This window comes from Pseudophryne corroboree, chromosome 3, assembly GCF_028390025.1.
Source record: "Pseudophryne corroboree isolate aPseCor3 chromosome 3, aPseCor3.hap2, whole genome shotgun sequence".
In the NCBI taxonomy this organism is placed as follows: domain Eukaryota; kingdom Metazoa; phylum Chordata; class Amphibia; order Anura; family Myobatrachidae; genus Pseudophryne; species Pseudophryne corroboree.
The window spans coordinates 185260022-185279404 of NC_086446.1; the positions used below are offsets into that span (position 1 = coordinate 185260022).

At 44.0% G+C, this 19383-nt stretch overlaps 1 protein-coding gene across 14 annotated transcripts in view; it reads right to left on the bottom strand.

Annotated features, from left to right (window-relative positions):
* Positions 1-19383, bottom strand: part of KCNMA1 (potassium calcium-activated channel subfamily M alpha 1) — a 1046495-nt gene that overhangs the window by 391394 nt on the left and 635718 nt on the right. For all 14 annotated transcript variants that reach the window (XM_063958697.1, XM_063958688.1, XM_063958687.1 and 11 more), the window contains exon 5: positions 19168-19279. In XM_063958697.1, coding sequence (XP_063814767.1) covers positions 19168-19279 — 112 coding nt within the window. The remainder of the gene's footprint in view (positions 1-19167; positions 19280-19383) is intronic.

Sequence of the window (19383 nt, forward strand, 5' to 3'; positions counted from 1 at the left end):
CACCCCTTCCCACTGATAGACATGCACGGATCCCATGGATCCCTGCATGCCTATGCAATCACGAATATAAAAAGCAGGTCTGCTTTTTTTTAGCACTTTTTTGCGATTTGTAATTTTTCACGGCAGTGTTTTCCTCTTTGGAGATTTGCACTTTTTAGTAAATTACCGAGTTCTACTAATTTGCTGGCGTATTTTGACCGATGGTGTATTCATTCGTATTTTTTTACAACTACTTCCAAAAAAATACGAATGCCCTCATCTCTGCCGTGATTTCAGTTTAGTAAATTACCGAGATGACACTTTGAAGAAAAAACGGCATCTCGGTCAAAATCGGGACCTTAGTAAATTTACCCCCAATATATCTAGTTATGCCCCTGGACCTGTTCATTGTAATTTGTTATTAAAATGAAGGGCATTATAATGTTACATAATATGAACTGGGGCACTATAAGGTCGCACAATATGAAGTGGAGGTACTACAGTGTGGCATAATATCAACTGGGGGCACTACGTCATAATGTGAATTGAGGGTACTGTGTTGCATTAAGTGTACTGGCAGGCAAACAATGTAAAGCACTGGGACAGGGCTCCATCTCTCCTTAATGAAATCTATCCCCATCGCCTAAATAAACCCCTGTGAGAACGGATTTTATGCCCGAGTTCCATGGTGGGAGCCTTGACCTAACTGGGGAGTCGCAGATCGGAGCGATTAGAGCCGTGTTCCCACCAGAGTCCTGCCTGCAAAGAATCAGGCCTTCCCGGGCCCTGGTGGCGTGGTCCCGCGCCATTGCCTAACGGACAAGCCTTACTAAGCCCCGTACTCACAGAACCTCTTGACGGTGTGGCCGCCGGGATCCTGTGTTGCTGCTTCCCCGCTGCCGGATTAACTGTGTGGCCGGAGTGGCTTGGTTAGCTGCTGGCAGGGCCTTGCAGCGAGAGGCTGGGATCCTGCTGTTGGCATCCTGACAGCCGGGATCCTGGGCATTGGTAAATCGTATGTATTTCAATAAGTGGACCAGCAGCATAGGTGCAGGGAGTGCAGCTGTTATGGGGCCCAGAGCTGAGAGGGGCCACCTTCCCTGTCACAGTTACATGTGCTCTAGACATTTATCACTATTGTTAGATACACAGGGGCCCTTACAAACCTTTGCCTTGTAGCCGACAATGGGGTATATTTACTAACATTCGTAATTCTCCCGATTTGGTGGGAGAATAATCACGAATGACATCGAAAGTGTAAAACTGCAACTTTTTGAATTTATTACGCCTAATTTACTAAGCTGTCGTATTCGGGTTTTTCTTTTGTTCCGATGTCGATGTCATTCGTGTTTTTTTTTGTTTTTTTTAACGGCAGTGATTAGCAAAACACTGCCGACTTTTTAAAAATGAATCTCGGCCGGATCTGTGTGATCCGTGCTGGGGTTTTTGTTTTTTTTTTAAATTAAACAGTGTAAAATAAAATAAAAAATTGCGTGGGGTCCCCCCTCCTAAGCATAACCAGCCTCGGGCTCTTTGAGCCGATCCTGGTTGCAGAAATATGGGGAAAAAAATGACAGGGGTTCCCCCATATTTAAGCAACCAGCATCGGGCTCTGCGCCTGGTCCTGGTTCCAAAAATACGGGGGACAAAAAGAGTAGGGGTCCCCCGTATTTTTAAAACCAGCACCGGGCTCCACTAGCTGGACAGATAATGCCACAGCCGGGGGTCACTTTTATATAGTGCCCTGCGGCCGTGGCATCAAAAATCCAACTAGTCACCCCTGGCCGGGGTACCCTGGGGGAGTGGGGACCCCTTCAATCAAGGGGTCCCCCCCCCCAGCCACCCAAGGGCCAGGGGTGAAGCCCGAGGCTGTCCCCCCCATCCAATGGGCTGCGGATGGGGGGGCTGATAGCCTTTTGTGATAATGAAAAGATATTGTTTTTAGTAGCAGTACTACAAGGCCCAGCAAGCCTCCCCCGCATGCTGGTACTTGGAGAACCACAAGTACCAGCATGCGGCGGAAAAACGGGCCCGCTGGTACCTGTAGTACTATTACTAAAAAAATACCCAAAAAAAGACAAGACACACACACCGTGAAAGTAAAGATTTATTACATACATGCACACAAACATACATACATACTTACCTTATGTTCACACGCAGGTCGGTCCTCTTCTCCAGTAGAATCCAAGGGGTACCTGTTGAATAAATTACACTCACCAGATCCAGGGTCCCAGGGTCCTCGGGGCAACCATGTGTAATCCACGTACTTGAATAAAATAACAAAACGGATACCCGAGCCACGAACTGAAAGGGGACCCATGTTTTCACATGGGACTCCTTTCCCCGAATGCCAGAAACCCACTCTGAATTCTGTCTAAGTGGGTTTCTTCAGCCAATCAGGGAGCGCCACGTTGTAGCACTCTCCTGATCGGCTGTGTGCTCCTGTCCTGACTGACAGGCGGCACACGGCAGTGTTACAATGTAGCGCCTATGCGCTCCATTGTAACCAATGGTGGGAACTTTCTGCCCTGCGGTTGACCTAAAGTGACGTCACCGCTGAGCAGAAAGTTCCCACCATTGGTTACAATGGAGCGCATAGGCGCTACATTGTAACACTGCCGTGTGGCGCCTGTCACTCAGTACAGGAGCACACAGCCGATCAGGAGAGTGCTACAACGTGGCGCTCCCTGATTGGCTGAAGAAACCCACTTAGACAGAAGTCAGAGTGGGTTTCTGGCATTCGGGGAAAGGAGTCCCATGTGAAAACATGGGGCCCCTTTCAGTTCGTGGCTCGGGTCTGCGGTTTGTTATTTTATTCAAGTACGTGGATTACACATGGATGCGACGAGGAGCCTGGGACCCTGGATCTGGTGAGTGTAATTTATTCAACAGGTACCCCTTGGATTCTACTGGAGAAGAGGACCGACCTGCGTGTGAACATAAGGTAAGTATGTATGTATGTTTGTGTGCATGTATGTAATAAATCTTTACTTTCACGGTGTGTGTGTCTTGTCTTTTTTTGGGTATTTTTTTAGTAATAGCACTACAGGTACCAGCGGGCCCGTTTTTTTTGTGGTTCTCCAAGTACCAGCATGCGGGGGAGGCTTGCTGGGCCTTGTAGTACTGCTACTAAAAACAATATCTTTTCATTATCACAAAAGGCTATCAGCCCCCCCATCCGCAGCCCATTGGATGGGGGGGGGGACAGCCTCTGGCTTCACCCCTGGCCCTTGGGTGGCTGGGGGGGGGACCCCTTGATTGAAGGGGTCCCCACTCCCCCAGGGTACCCCGGCCAGGGGTGACTAGTTGGATATTTGATGCCACGGCCGCAGGGCACTATATAAAAGTGACCCCCGGCTGTGGCATTAGCTGTCCAGCTAGTGGAGCCCGGTGCTGGTTTTAAAAATACGGGGGACCCCTACTCTTTTTGTCCCCCGTATTTTTGGAACCAGGACCAGGCGCAGAGCCCGATGCTGGTTGCTTAAATATGGGGGAACCCCTGTCATTTTTTTCCCCATATTTCTGCAACCAGGATCGGCTCAAAGAGCCCGAGGCTGGTTATGCTTAGGAGGGGGGACCCCACGCAATTTTTTTTTTGGAAAAAAACCACTTTCCCACCCCTTCCCACTGATAGACATGCACGGATCCCATGGATCCCTGCATGCCTATGCAATCACGAATATAAAAAGCAGGTCTGCTTTTTTTTAGCACTTTTTTGCGATTTGTAATTTTTCACGGCAGTGTTTTCCTCTTTGGAGATTTGCACTTTTTAGTAAATTACCGAGTTCTACTAATTTGCTGGCGTATTTTGACCGATGGTGTATTCATTCGTATTTTTTTACAACTACTTCCAAAAAAATACGAATGCCCTCATCTCTGCCGTGATTTCAGTTTAGTAAATTACCGAGATGACACTTTGAAGAAAAAACGGCATCTCGGTCAAAATCGGGACCTTAGTAAATTTACCCCCAATATATCTAGTTATGCCCCTGGACCTGTTCATTGTAATTTGTTATTAAAATGGAGGGCATTATAATGTTACATAATATGAACTGGGGCACTATAAGGTCGCACAATATGAAGTGGAGGTACTACAGTGTGGCATAATATCAACTGGGGGCACTACGTCATAATGTGAATTGGGGGTACTGTGTTGCATTAAGTGTACTGGCAGGCAAACAATGTAAAGCACTGGGACAGGGCTCCATCTCTCCTTAATGAAATCTATCCCCATCGCCTAAATAAACCCCTGTGAGAACGGATTTTATGCCCGAGTTCCATGGTGGGAGCCTTGACCTAACTGGGGAGTCGCAGATCGGAGCGATTAGAGCCGTGTTCCCACCAGAGTCCTGCCTGCAAAGAATCAGGCCTTCCCGGGCCCTGGTGGCGTGGTCCCGCGCCATTGCCTAACGGACAAGCCTTACTAAGCCCCGTACTCACAGAACCTCTTGACGGTGTGGCCGCCGGGATCCTGTGTTGCTGCTTCCCCGCTGCCGGATTGACTGTGTGGCCGGAGTGGCTTGGTTAGCTGCTGGCGGCGCCTTGCAGCGAGAGGCTGGGATCCTGCTGTTGGCATCCTGACAGCCGGGATCCTGGGCATTGGTAAATCGTATGTATTTCAATAAGTGGACCAGCAGCATAGGTGCAGGGAGTGCAGCTGTTATGGGGCCCAGAGCTGAGAGGGGCCACCTTCCCTGTCACAGTTACATGTGCTCTAGACATTTATCACTATTGTTAGATACACAGGGGCCCTTACAAACCTTTGCATTGTAGCCGACAATATATCTAGTTATGCCCCTGGACCTGTTCATTGTAATTTGTTATTAAAATGGAGGGCATTATAATGTTACATAATATGAACTGGGGCACTATAAGGTCGCACAATATGAAGTGGAGGTACTACAGTGTGGCATAATATCAACTGGGGGCACTACGTCATAATGTGAATTGGGGGTACTGTGTTGCATTAAGTGTACTGGTAGGCAAACAATGTAAAGCACTGGGACAGGGCTCCATCTCTCCTTAATGAAATCTATCCCCATCGCCTAAATAAACCCCTGTGAGAACGGATTTTATGCCCGAGTTCCATGGTGGGAGCCTTGACCTAACTGGGGAGTCGCAGATCCGAGCGATTAGAGCCGTATTCCCACCAGAGTCCTGCCTGCAAAGAATCAGGCCTTCCCGGGCCCTGGTGGCATGGTCCCGCGCCATTGCCTAACGGACAAGCCTTACTAAGCCCCGTACTCACAGAACCTCTTGACGGTGTGGCCGCCGGGATCCTGTGTTGCTGCTTCCCCGCTGCCGGATTGACTGTGTGGCCGGAGTGGCTTGGTTAGCTGCTGGCGGCGCCTTGCAGCGAGAGTCCTACGACTGCCATGCAACACCCTCTTCCCTCTGTGGCGGTCTGGCTGGGGGCCGCTGCGGTCGCCCGCCGGGGACACCGCCGGAGCCGCTCTTTGCTACTGTCTCACTGTCGGGGTCATCGAGAGGATCTGGCTGCACTTGCCCTGCGGCGCGAGGCCTGAGACTGCTACTCTCCCGGCTGACTGCCCGCCGTGCTGGTTCTGCAGGGTACATCCCGGTCCCTGTCTGCTTGTCCTCCGGTCTCTCGCCTGTGAGCACTGCCGCTGTTCCCCACGGAGCTGACGCCTTGCTGGTGGGAGTGCATGGTGACAGTTAAGTCCGCTAATCAGCAGAGCTGAGGAGATTGTGACGGCCTGGTCTGCCCTTGCCTGGACGAGCCTGGAGAGTGGCCCTGAAATCCCTACCTGATGTCCTGGATGGTCTGCCGCTGACAGGGATCCATCCCTGAGGGCCCTCACAGCTTGATCCCATACTTACCCGGTATTTGTTATTATCCTTACTAACTCCCTTCTACCCCCTACCTCGTGTTTTACCCCCCCTCCCTTCCTACCCTGCCTTCCCTGCCTTTTACTTCTCTTTTCCGTCCCTTCAATTTCTCCCTCGCACCACAGGAGTAGCCTGTGATTGACCTTGGTACACGGACTTCCTATTCTAAGTTTATATTGCCCGCTGAACTGCGAGGTGCAAATACAGCCCACATGACTGTTTTATTGGAAGGAAGATTCATTGTTGGGTACTTTATGTAATTTACCGAACGTGGATTGCTTACTCTATATTTCACTACTTATATTTTTATTTCACTTTGGCCTAGTTCATATAGAATAATGCCTTAGCCAGGCTTCCCTGTGTATTGCTATAGGTATCATCAGTTGTGATAACTGTACTTTTTATTAACACATGCTGCATATGTGGGGAACTCAGTCCAGAGAGTTTCTTTAAGCAATTTCATGGTCGTTCCTTCACCATTGGTGCCCTCTAGTGGTTTTACCTGTTATTGGAATTTTATACACTGTTATCTTTCACTACCTGTTGGAGCTACTTCCAGACTCTCCGGAACCAGTGAACGACCTGGACTATCGACACGGGTGTGCCGTTTGGGGGGTTTGGGACTTACAGTCGAGGATTTATCACTTTCAGCAGTTTCTAGCAGTTTCACAAGAGTTGCAAACAAAATTATAGCTTTTGTTTACTTATCACATATTTACAAGTATTATTTACAGCACTGGGTTTCATCATAATACCTTTACCAATTCTATATGTTAAGAATCCTATTACCGGCCAACTCTTTTAATGGCCACAACTTGGTCATTTAGTGGCTTTTAATTCTATAATTGACCGCATATTCTAGAGTTCTAAATTATTTTATATTTCAATTCTAAGTAACTTTATATATATATATATATATATATATATATATATAACGTGCTCAGTCAAATACCTGTGTACATTTTTTGGTTGGTTTAAGATATATACTACCGCACTGTGACCTTATAGTTTTGCAGCTTTCTCTATGATATTTCTTATTTCAGGTATCTCTCACGCTGTTGGATGCATAATTAGCGATCCTATTGTAAATTAGATTTAACAACGGTTTCTTGCGCTTTGTGGTATTGCTGTACTGAATGTAGGTCTAATTTAACCTTTTGAGTAGCCTTTTCCAAACCTGCAAGCCTTTACTGCAACGGCAGACATTCACTTAGCTCAAATTGATAGTAGAGGGTGACGGAGGTAAGGAATAATGGATAAATATTATAACAGAACAAATTCCCAAAAGTCCCAAAATTCTTCTGCAAGCATGAGAGCGGGGAAATCTAAAAACAGCCAAGGACGAGCTACGGCTCCCTCTTCTCCGGTGCGCAACTCAGAAGAGGAAGATTCTTTAAGCGCTCCCTCCTCTCCCATTAATGCCCCGAAAATACCTTCGGCCGCGGAGACGGCCCAGGAAATTTCAAAAATCATTATGCCATTAATTGATAAAAAGCTGGAAACCTTACAAACTGCATTTGATGCAGCTTTAACTAAAATAGATACCAATACTACCTGTATCGCTTCTCTAGAGCAACGGACCAGTGATTCAGAGGATCGTAGTGATTCACTACAACGACTAGTTGATAACCAGACCTCCTTCATTCAGAATCTCCAGGCTAAGGTCGATGATTTGGAGAATCATCACAGGCGAAATAATCTCTGTTTCATTGGCATTCCTCAAACGGTTAGGGGTACTAAACTCCTTGAGTTCCTCACAATTGCCCTTCCCAGGGAATTGAGGGCCCAAGATTCCCCTTTTCTATCACATATTGAACGGGCACACAGATTGGGTCCAGAAAGGCCTGATTCTGCTGTTAGACCGCGGCCTGTTATAGCTAAGTATCTGGACTACCGCATGAAGGAGGCGGTTCTGGGAGCTTATCGCAAGATCCCACGGTTGGAGGTAGATGGGCCGAAAATTTTAATCTTCCAAGATTTTTCGGCCTCTGTTTCCCAAAAAAGGAGGTAATTTGTGGAGGTTTGCAAATTATTCCATGAGAGTGGTACACAGTTCCAACTACTGTATCCGGCTAAACTGCGGGTGCAGGAAAATGGCCGTGATATTTTTTTCTCTGATCCGATATTGGCAAAAACACACTTTGATAGGGCACTTAATGCAGTGGGACCCTCTGATCACTAAATCTAAATGTTCACACTTAACCATATACATTGAGATGTAATGTCAATAGATGCTAGAAGGCTACTCAAAATAATGTGTTGTTTTGTTTTTGTTTTTGTTTTTGTTTTGTTCTTCCATTTCTCCTCATGTTTCTTTGGTATATGTTCATGGGTGTCAATATTCTAAGTGTATTGACTACCCTTATGATGTTTGGTTATGGAAAATTTAGAAAATGTGGATTGAAGCATTGTTTGTTTGTGATGTCGGTGCTGCCGGTGCCTGTGCCCTCCCCCTGTCCCCCTAGATATTTGACCTCTTCCGATGGCTGGGACAGAGGGGTTTTTCTGAAGTGTACATACCATTTGGCAAGATGGTTTCCCAAATTGGGTGTTGGATAATGCATTCTAATTCTCAACCCATTCCTCCTTCGGCCCCCCCTGCTCCTCTGAAGCTGATCTCCTGGAACGTGGGAGGCCTCAATTCTCCCGTCAAGAGAAAGAGAGTGGTGAATCATTTGCGCTGTGCAAATTCCATCCAGACGCTATATTTCTGCAGGAGACGCATTGGGGGGAGGGAGGTGATTCGACATTGCGGGCTCCATGGTTAGGTGAATGTGTCTCATCTAAATATCGTAGAAAAACTAGGGGAGTGTCAATCCTGTTTCAGAAGGATGTTCAATACTCCCTCACTAACTCCATACTTGATTCAGAAGGGAGATTTATAATCCTGGATGTAACCATATGGGGAACAAATGACACCCTAGTTAATATCTATGCACCTAATGTGTCAACCTCAGAGTTCTTACAATCTTTAACTCAGACCAACGATTGATAAACAGCCTGCTCCACAAAATCCTTTATCAACTTCTTGTACACAAAGACATTTCCTTAAGACAACACTACAACTTAGTGACATTTGGAGACTCTTTAACCCAACTGACCATTCCTTCACCTTTTTTCCAGCAGTAGATGGCTCCTGGTCTAGAATAGACTCTTTTCTCATAGGTGATCCCTTGGTGTCGCATGTTTTAAAAGTAGACATCCATAATATTCTGGTTTCTGACCATGCCCCGATTATACTTCATCTCACCAGACCTACATCTGCTGGGAATTTTAAGCCTTGGAGATTCCCGGGTTATTTGTATAATTCGGAGGAATTTCACCTTTTACTTACGAATAGTTGGATGACTTTTACTGATGATAACATTGACTATTGGGAGAAACCGAATATATTCTGGGGAGCATCTAAGGCCACGATGAGAGGATGCATAATGGAGTATGTTTCCAAACGGAAAAAAAAGCCTCCGCGCAATACGAAGCTCTTCATGCCTCATTAACGGTTGCTTTACGTACTTACATAGACTCCCCCTCCCCAGATACCCGGTTGGCTTACACACATGCAAGACAACTATTAGATGATTTCCTACTGTCTCAGGCACAGCGTGATCTGACTTTTTCAAAATCTAAATATTTTCGGTGGGGAAATAAAACCGGTCGATTGCTAGCTACCATGTCAAAATTAAACGCCCCAAAGAGATTGATTACTGCCATTAAGGACCCAAACTCGCCATCAATTGATACGGCAACCTCACGTATTCTTGCTCATTTTGAAGCATATTTTTCTAATTTATATGATGCACGCCCATTTGATCAGGCATTACATGATCGCATTCTGTCTGAAGCAAATCTCCCCAAATTGTCCAGTTCTCAAAATGAAATTTTTCAACAGGATATCACACTTGAAGAAATAACACGCTATTTCGAATCTGAAATTACATAAAATCGCCAGGCCCAGACGGGTTGTCCAACGAATATTACAAAATACTACAGGGACACATAGCACCTGCTTTGGGGGAACTGTTTAATGAAATTTTACATAATAATACATTCTTTGCTCATTTTAACAACGCACATACAGTCTTGATTCCCAAACCACAACGAGACCCCCAATAAATTGACTCATATAGACCAATCTCGTTACTTAATACAGATATTAAATTACTGACAAAAATTGTGGCGGACAGACTTCAGCTGCTGCTTCCACAGATTCTTACTGACCAGCTGGGATTTGTTCGCCACAAACATTTAGTAATAGGAATTCGAACAACAATAGCAGCGGTAGTGAAATCTTATGGAGAATCTTGCACTCAAAATATTCTTTTAAATCTGGATACGACCAAGGCGTTCGATACGGTCTTATGGCCGCATTTGTTTAGGGTTCTTCACGCACGACAATTTGATCCGGTTTTTATTAATTTTATAAAATACATCTATACCAGCCCCTCCACCTCTTTGCTGATAAATGGATGTTGTAGCAGCCCTATTGTAATGTTCAGGGGCACTAGACAGGGCTGCCCCCTTTCCCCTATTTTATTCAATTTAGCTATAGACCCACTGCTTAGACTTTTATAATGTGGAGATTATTTTCGGGGAATTCAGATTGGTCAAAGGGAAATAAAGCTGACCGCTTTTGCAGACGACATCCTGTTGTTTGTTAAGGACCCCTCTGAATCTCTTGATAGAATATTTTCTCTTTTGGCCAATTTTGGACGGGTGTCCGGCTTCGAAGTCAACACGTCTAAATCGGTGGCGCTTTGTCTTGGAAACCCCTCCTCTCGTGTTTCTTTTCAATCTACTATCCCAATAATGTGGGCACACCAACACTTTACTTATCTTGGGGTTAAAATCTCACATAACCCTTTTCTCCTTTACGGCCTCAATTTTTCATCTGTAATTCGCTCTATAGCAGCAGAGTTGGACGGTTGGAGAGGTCTATTGTTGTCATATTTGGGCAGAGCGAATCTTATTAAAATGATTTAATTCCCAAAATTAATGTTTCTAATACAGGCGCTCCCTTATGTGATCTCAAATAAAGATGCAAAGTCGATCAACCGTAGTTTTAGACAATTTATTTGGAAGGGTAAGCATCCGAGGATAGGATTGAACAAGCTGCAACAAACAAAAAACAATGGGGGAATAAACTTTCCTGATGTTCAATTGTACTCGTATGCAGCGCATATCAGATACATTAAAGATTGGTTACATGGCCGAGATCTCTATGCGAACACGTCGCTAGAAAGGGAATTCCTGGGAGAAATCAATCTTTCTAGTCTTCTTCATGCACATGACCAAGAAATTTCACCGGAAATACGCGATAACCCATTGCTCTGGCATACTAGGAAAACTTGGCATGTATTGAGACACAAATTTGGTTTAAATACATACAAATCCCTGTTCCTCACTTTTGTTGACAATCCTGAATTTCAGAATGGGCAGGCTTCCCACCCTTTTTCTAGTTGGCAAACCCAGGGTGTGAGGATGGTGAGGGACGTGGTTTGTGACTCGGCAAGGAGGCCTTCCACATTCCGGGACGCTGGGGAAAGCCATCCCTGGATGGCGACCCATCCTATTGCATTCCTACAGGTCCAACACTACATTAGCTTTATTATATGACCTTTCACACCGTTGGATTGGAATAATCCATTAGACATATTACTACAAAACCAAAGCTTGACAAAAAAAGCTATTTCCTTAACATATAACTGCATACGACAAGTGTTTATACCAGATAAATCTTCTAAAAACCTAGCTCCGTGGCTTTCACAACTTAAAAAAATATCATCGAGCGATATACTTCGTTCTCACACCAGAGCGTGCACTCTATTGCCTTACTCTTCGTATACAACCATGTTTTTAAACATATTACATAGAGCCTATCTGTCCCTTGATGGGTGATTCACCAAATTCCAACTGTTACAAATGTGGAGCTACTTCAGCAGATTTATTTCACTGTCTTTGGGATTGCCCTGTAATTCGAGGTTTTTGGACTCAGGTCAGAAAATATTCTACGGATAGTTTGATTAACTACATTCCTATGACACCTGAATGGGCTCGGTTTGGTATGCTTCCTCCTAATACTCGCATATCACATGGGGGCAAGCGTCTCTTGTTAGCTATAGGAGCGGCGGCCTGCAAAACCATTCTACAAACCTGGTTACAACCCTCTCAGCCACTGCTGTCACTCTTCAAAGCTAAATTACATTATCTATTCAGGATGCAGTGGGTTGAAGTAGTGCTGGATAGGGAGACCAAAGTTGAGAGGTTTTTTCTAACGTGGGAATCATATATAGCTACCCTGTCACTCCCATTACGGACTCAAATTCATAATAGCTTCAAAGACACGATTTGGTATATGTCGCAAGTGGCCGCTAATGACCCTCCAATCCCTCTGTAATATAATATTTTGGTTGATAATTGATCTCGGATAAGGTGTTTTGCATAAAACATGTTCTGGTCAGGGGGGTGGCGGGGGGGGGGGGGCGCTGGTGGCACGGCAAACATTGACCATGATTGTATTTGATTTGACCTTTATTCTCACATAGTGTGTGTTTGTGGATACACGTGTACTTTACACCATTACTGTGACATTATATCATTCAATGGTATGACGATGACTTATACTTTGTATTATTGTATGTTGATGGTCTTAATTCTCGAAAATTGTATTACTGCTTGTTGTGGTGTCGTTGAACTGACATACTGATGCTTCAATAAAAAAAAATTGAAAAAAAAAAAAAAGTTTTCCTCTCTGATCCTTAATTTATTGTGTAAAACTTTGTTGGAGGACCCTACGCCCTGGTCTAAAGGAGGACAGCCCTGGCAGCAATCAAGCAATGGCAGGCATCCTGATATGAAATCAGAATAGTATTCATCATAAAAAGTACAGGGTAGAATTTATTCTGATGGGCATGAGCCGCATGATATGAGAGGATCAATAAAAGGGTGAATCATTACATGGGAATAATCAATACAGAATGCATTATATGGGAATTTAAAAAAAAGAGAGAGGCATAAGGGGATGATTAATTAAGTGAGGGCCATGATTTTGGGAAGCATCAATAAGGGGCCATGATATGAGGTGGATGTCAGTATAAGGTCTGTATATTATTAGAAGTACTACAAAGAAGCCATGATTTCCCTGTCTAACGATTTCAGAGAGGCAGCCCAGTGATGAGGCAAGCCCAGTGATGAGGTAAGTGGAATGGCTGTAAATGATATGAGAAAGGGCATGTGAGTGAGCCTGCAGAGCAGGTAAATGTGTATATGGTGGGAAGGGAGGTATATTGATGTAATGTGGGTGTGTATTGATGTAATGTAGGGATGGTGGGTGCTATTAAGTATTGCAGGAGCTATTAATGTAATGTGTGCATCTATATTAAATATTAGGGCTAATACTGTTGCGGCTGGTTAGACATAGGAAGCCTACAGATGTGTCCTCATACATCTTTGCTAAAGTCATGCCACACTAGGTTGTGTAAGAATCTTCTAGCATCGGGAGTCTTTTTTCTAATTTTTTGCAGAAAATGCATCATATTCGCAAGACTAGGATGTACGAGTAGACTGTGCTGATTAATTTGATATGCGTCAAGTGTATATCTCTGTGCAACTAAGGGGTTGGAGATAAAGTACCAACCAACCAGCTCCAAACTGAAATTTTTCAAACACAGCCTGGGGCATGGTAGTTAGGAGGTGATTGGCTGGTACTATATATATCTCCGTCCACTTTATCTCCATTCAAAGCTTAGTAAATAGACCACTGAGTCTCTGAATCTGTGGCCCTCATTCCGAGTTGTTCGCTCGCTAGCCGCTTTTCGCAGCAGTGCACACGCTAAGCCGCCGCCCTCTGGGAGTGAATCTTAGCTTAGCAGAATTGCGAACGAAAGAATCGCAATATTGCGAAAAGATTTTTCAGTGCAGTTTCTGAGTAGCTCCAGACTTACTCTTCCAGTGTGATCAGTTCAGTGCTTGTCGTTCCTGGTTTGACGTCACAAACACACCCAGCGTTCGCCCAGACACTCCCCCGTTTCTCCAGCCACTCCCACGTTTTTCCCAGAAACGCCAGCGATTTTTCACACACTCCCATAAAACGGCCAGTTTCCGCCCAGAAACACCCACTTCCTGTCAATCACACTACGATCACCAGAACGAAGAAAAAACCTTGTAATGCCGTGAGTAAAATACCAAACTTCTTAGCAAATTTACTTGGCGCAGCCGCAGTGCGAACATTGCGCATGCGCAGTTAGCGGAAAATCGCTGCGATGCGAAGAAAATTAACGAGCGAAAAACTCGGAATGAGGGCCCGTATACAAAGTGCTAAAATGTAGCAGCCGCAGCATTTTTCAAATACAAGTTCTGTTCTGCTCAATATACAAACTCCGTCACACACAATGGACCTTATTCAGAGATGAACCAGATCAATGCATACGCAGCCAGATCTGCGGTCATCTCCTCACATGCTGGGGGCCGGCCAGCACAGGGTAAGGCCACCCATCATGTGTGAGGCCACCTCCTGATGCGTCACGCAGCCGCCCCAAAAATTATCCCACCCCGCACCTGTTTGGAACACCCCCCCCCCACCAATGCCCCCCAAATCCCCACCCCCGTCAGCCGCCACTGTTAATGGACATGGCCGCAACATGTAAAGTCTTGCACGTGTACAATGTCCAATGCGTGCGCGCAGACCAACTGAATGCGGCCGCTGCGTGCGAATGTGCTGCTGCGCCCAGTTGTGAAAATCCCCAATATACAAGTGTCATACTGTAAGACAAATGAATCAACACAGTTTCTTTGTGCGTCTTAGATGCATTTTTGGTAAAAAAAAAAAAAGACACCTGTTGTTAGCAGAGTTGCACGGGACCTGGCGGCTCACTCGCGCCAGGCATCTCGTGCTGCATGGCATATTGAGGCTGGATGTATGAGGACACATCTGTATGTATTAAACTTGAAAGCTATTATTGTCAGGCCTGGGTAGGAGAGATAAGCCTACCTATGAAATGTGACTGCCGTTTATTTACTAAAGCTGAATGTTATCAATTTACTTTTGAGTCTGGTAGAAGGAATGAATTATTAAATATGGTTGCTAGCGATTTATTGTTGGTACTGCAGAAACAGATAGAAGAGAGCAACTCGTACTGTCTGTAACATGTCTAGATTCTAATGTGGCAATCCCAATTTTGGGTAACCCTCCTGTGTAGTCAAGACTGCAAAGGCAATTGGGAGTTATGCCTCAATTTGCACAAATGCCCTCATAGAATTAGTAGTCTAATACTTAACGTTTATTAATATTTAATTAAATAAAGAATATTAAGCTCCTGTGTGCTAGAAGTTGACACTATCGCCACTTCCCGCTCATCTTAATAAGTGCCTGCCTCTGCGTATGTGTGTGTGTGCCGAGGAGGGGTTTAGACCGGGTGTGGTTCATCAAATCGACAGTGTCTAGGTCGACAATGTTTAGGTCGACAGTCACTAGGTCGACATGGATGGAAGGTCGACAGGGTTTCTAGGTCGACATGTGCTAGGTCGACAGGTCTAAAGGTCGACATGAGGATTTTATTTTATTTTGGCGTTGTTTTCTTCGTAGAGTGACCGGGATCCCAAATTAGTGCACCGCGTCCCCTCGCATGGCTCGCTTCATATTTTCTTACCACAGCAAACTAGCGTCATCACTAAAATAAATTCAGAACAATATTTGCACATATAAGGGCTAACATATTTGTAAGATAATCAACTTTTTTTTTTTTAAGCTCAATTTTCTCCAGCCTCTTACTTAAAAATAGAACGTGAAGTTTTTGCTTGATGTCAAGTGGAAAAAGATGCAGGTTCCAAAAACTGAGCATCTGGCATAAATCACCTATTCTAGGTACAAACTGTGCTTACTTTGTCATCTGAAGAATGCTGTAAATACGTTTTCATGAACATTTTCTAGTCCAAAATGCTGTAAAGTTGTGTTATTAAGCAGGCCAGACACAAGGGGAAAAAAGACTGCATGATTGTGTTATTATTTATATAAACAACTGTGATAGATGGCCTTATCTGTAATGACTAGTGGGAGCCAGGGATTGTACACAGTTGGTAAAACAAGATAATTTTAATTGGTAAATGCAATCTACGCTCATTGACAGCTATGGTAAATGTGATGTCTATACTCATTGACATATATGGTAAATGTGATGTCTGCACACAGTGATGAGCAGAATGAACCAACAACAGCACATGCTGCATTTCAGGTGCATCCTGCCCTTCTTCAAGACAGAGGTTGCATTTGGCATAATATGGAAGATCTCCACAGTTGAAGTGGCTTTAGCTGCATTCACCTTTCAGTAGCTATAGCATGTTGCACCTGAGTTAAAGCAACACCTGAGTTTATACATTGCATACAAAAAGTGCGACAAAGATAACCGTTTATTTCATTAAGTCTCCCATAACTAACCTAGGCAAAGGTTGGTCATATACTGTTTAATATACTGCATTTTGTATCATTTATCTGCTTCACTGGTCACTCCTCTATTATATTTTCTGTTATTAAACCACAATAAACCTAGGTGTGGTATTAACATGAGTAATCATCTCCTGAATGTCTGTCCCCACCATATGTATAATTAATGATTGAAATGCGCTATGAAATATAATATTATCCTTTACTTATATAGTGCAAACTGTATAGCTCGATATGCAACACTTTCTAAATGTACCTGCTGCAATGAAGTATCATCTAGTCCAATTTCTATATACAGTAACACATGCACAAAAAACACCAGTTACAATTAATAAACCTTTCAGGCAGCTATAGCCGGGTCACACCCAGGATTTGTACACGGGTTCTTCCCAGCTATGACCCAGTTGAGGCCCCAGCTTATTGCCGAGTTGGTGATGTCACCACCGGCGCGTGAAGAGGTGGAGCTTGGAGATGAGATAATCTCCATGTGGTGCCTCTTCCAATTCAGTGAATGGGTGCCGGATCTCATCGACCCAGCTTACCCATTCACACTGCACCACGAGCCGGGTTAAAGATGTGCTCAACCCTGCTCACTATCCGAGTTTATTTCCACTGGCCCCTTTCAGACTGAGCAGCAACCCGGGTTGCTGCGCGTTCATGTACAAAACCTGAGTTATTGCTGGCGGTCTGAAAGAGGTATTAGTCAGAAGTTAACTGACCTACCTGCATACATTTGTGCCATAGGAGAGACCTCAATGCTAACTGATTTGTGCCAGGCACACACTGTATTCCTCACAAATCTTTTTCATTTCTCTGCAAGAAACTACTAGTCCTACTGTACATTATTAGGGTAATGCACGCTATATTGGATGTATTATCTTATATAGTCAACTATTAAGGGAAAACGCACCAATGAGGATATTACAATCTTTGCACCTGGCTGGAACCTTTCCAGTGTCATCAAGCAAACAAAGAAGCTCTAATGAGCTGTATGGTAATTTACAAACAACCACCGCCACTGCTATCATTGACATATGTGCTAGAAATCCACTAAAATGCACTGGTTAAAACCGGGTACACACTGAGATGATATTGGCCCGATATGTGGTTTACAGCTCAATCAGAACGACATGCCCGATATGCAGATGCCAGCAGTCACTAGCGACATCGCCCAGTTGGCCCTGCTACATGGCCAACCAGGTTAAGAAGCTAGTAACCTTCATTCTTGTAGGGGTGCACCTAAATCCTCCTCCCACTGGGATTCACAACGGGGTTCTGAAGCTCAATTTAGAGTAGAAGGGAGTAGTATATTGTAAATCCAATTGAAAATGGTTATGGTAACAAAAAACAGAGGTATGCAAATGAATTGGGCGGGACAGGAGAATTTTAACTGCAGCCATTGCCATCCAGCTCGTCCACCACAAACTGAACATCCCTAGACGCCCAGAGAGTAGTGCAAGAGTAGGACAAATCTGATGGATATGCAGGGTTTCCCCAGAGAGGAGTAAGGTGGGAAGAGCTACAGATGTGTTCTGTGCACTAATCAGTGTAGTTCTGTGCACTAATAAACTTACATCTTTGCTCTGTGCACTAATAAGTCATGATACACATAATGCGTGAGTGGCGTCTGCCTCGGTAGCGTTGAGTGTCTGTTTTGTGATTTGTCCATGAACATGCACCTTAGATGCAATGTAATGCAATAGGATGCACGAGCAGCTTCTGCTGATTAAATTGATATGCAGCATGCATATATTCTGTGTGTGACTGCGACTGTATTTACATACAAAATGCTATGCTACAGGGTTTTCCTGGAAAACACTGTAACGTGGCCTTTTGGATGCAGATAGAGCTGCAGTCACACACAGAATATAGGCATCCTGCATATCATTTGAATCAGCAGAATCTGCTCGTGCATCCTATTTCATTACATTGCGTCTAAGACGCATTTTCACAGATTTTTTTTTTAAAAGACGCTCATGCGACAGAGTCCCGCTATATCATGGCGCGACTTGAAGGGCTGTTTAGCATGACTGGGGCAAGGATGTAAGAGGACACATCTGTACAAGTCAATTTGAAATGCTTAGTAAAGAATTCCCATATCTGACAGGTATGCCTTCTTGTATGGTAGATCAAATGAGAGCGCATATAAAGAGGATACCTTTTACAAATTGAATTCACTTAAAAATATTACATACAGTATATATTAAAATGTAACTGCTATACACCTCCTGTGAAGTAATGAAGCACAATTGATATGTGGAATTGTAAAAATGTATAACATCCGGTGTGCCAGAGTTCAAATGATTGATATCCAATATAAACGTTATATGGTTCCACAGAATATGAAGTAGTTGATATTGAAACAGTTTGGCTACTTAAACATGGTAACAATGTTCACCTCAAGTTATGAATTCTGTGCTCGACCCTTTCTGAAACTCCCAATTTGCAGATCAGCGGTGATATTGAAACATAGGTTGTGGTTGACACAGTTGTAGATGGAAACACAGGTGAGTGCACAACAACCCTGTGAAATGGCTCCAATAGTAAACAGCTGTCAAAAGTGCAGGTACGTCACAGGAGGTGTTTAGCAGTTACATTTTAATGTATATGTAATATTTTTATGTGAATCACATTTTTAAAATGTATCCACTTTATATTCGTTCTCATTTGATCTACTATACTGTGTCTATATTGTTGTAAAAATCCAGTTCACCTATTGGGGGCTGCATATATTACTGTGGTATTGACATAGTAGTGCTGTTGCTTGTGAATAATACATTTTTATTATTACGGTCTTTTAGAGCCGAAGTAGCGCCCAATTAATACTAATTATTTGTATATGCCTTCTTGTATTTTAAAACCCTACAAATGTGTTTAATTAGAAATAATCTTTCACTTACCAAGCCAGCTTCTGTTTAAATAAACAGACACAAACACAGGAGGCACTGTAAAGAAATCCACCACAGAGTTCACTTCCAACCAAAACCACAGTTTGTCATTAGCGGCAATAAACTGTGAAAAAGAACATATATCAATACCTAAAGCAGTAAATAAATTTCAATTATAAGTGAAAAATAAATTGCATCATCTCCCCCTATAGTGCTCCTGATGGGTTG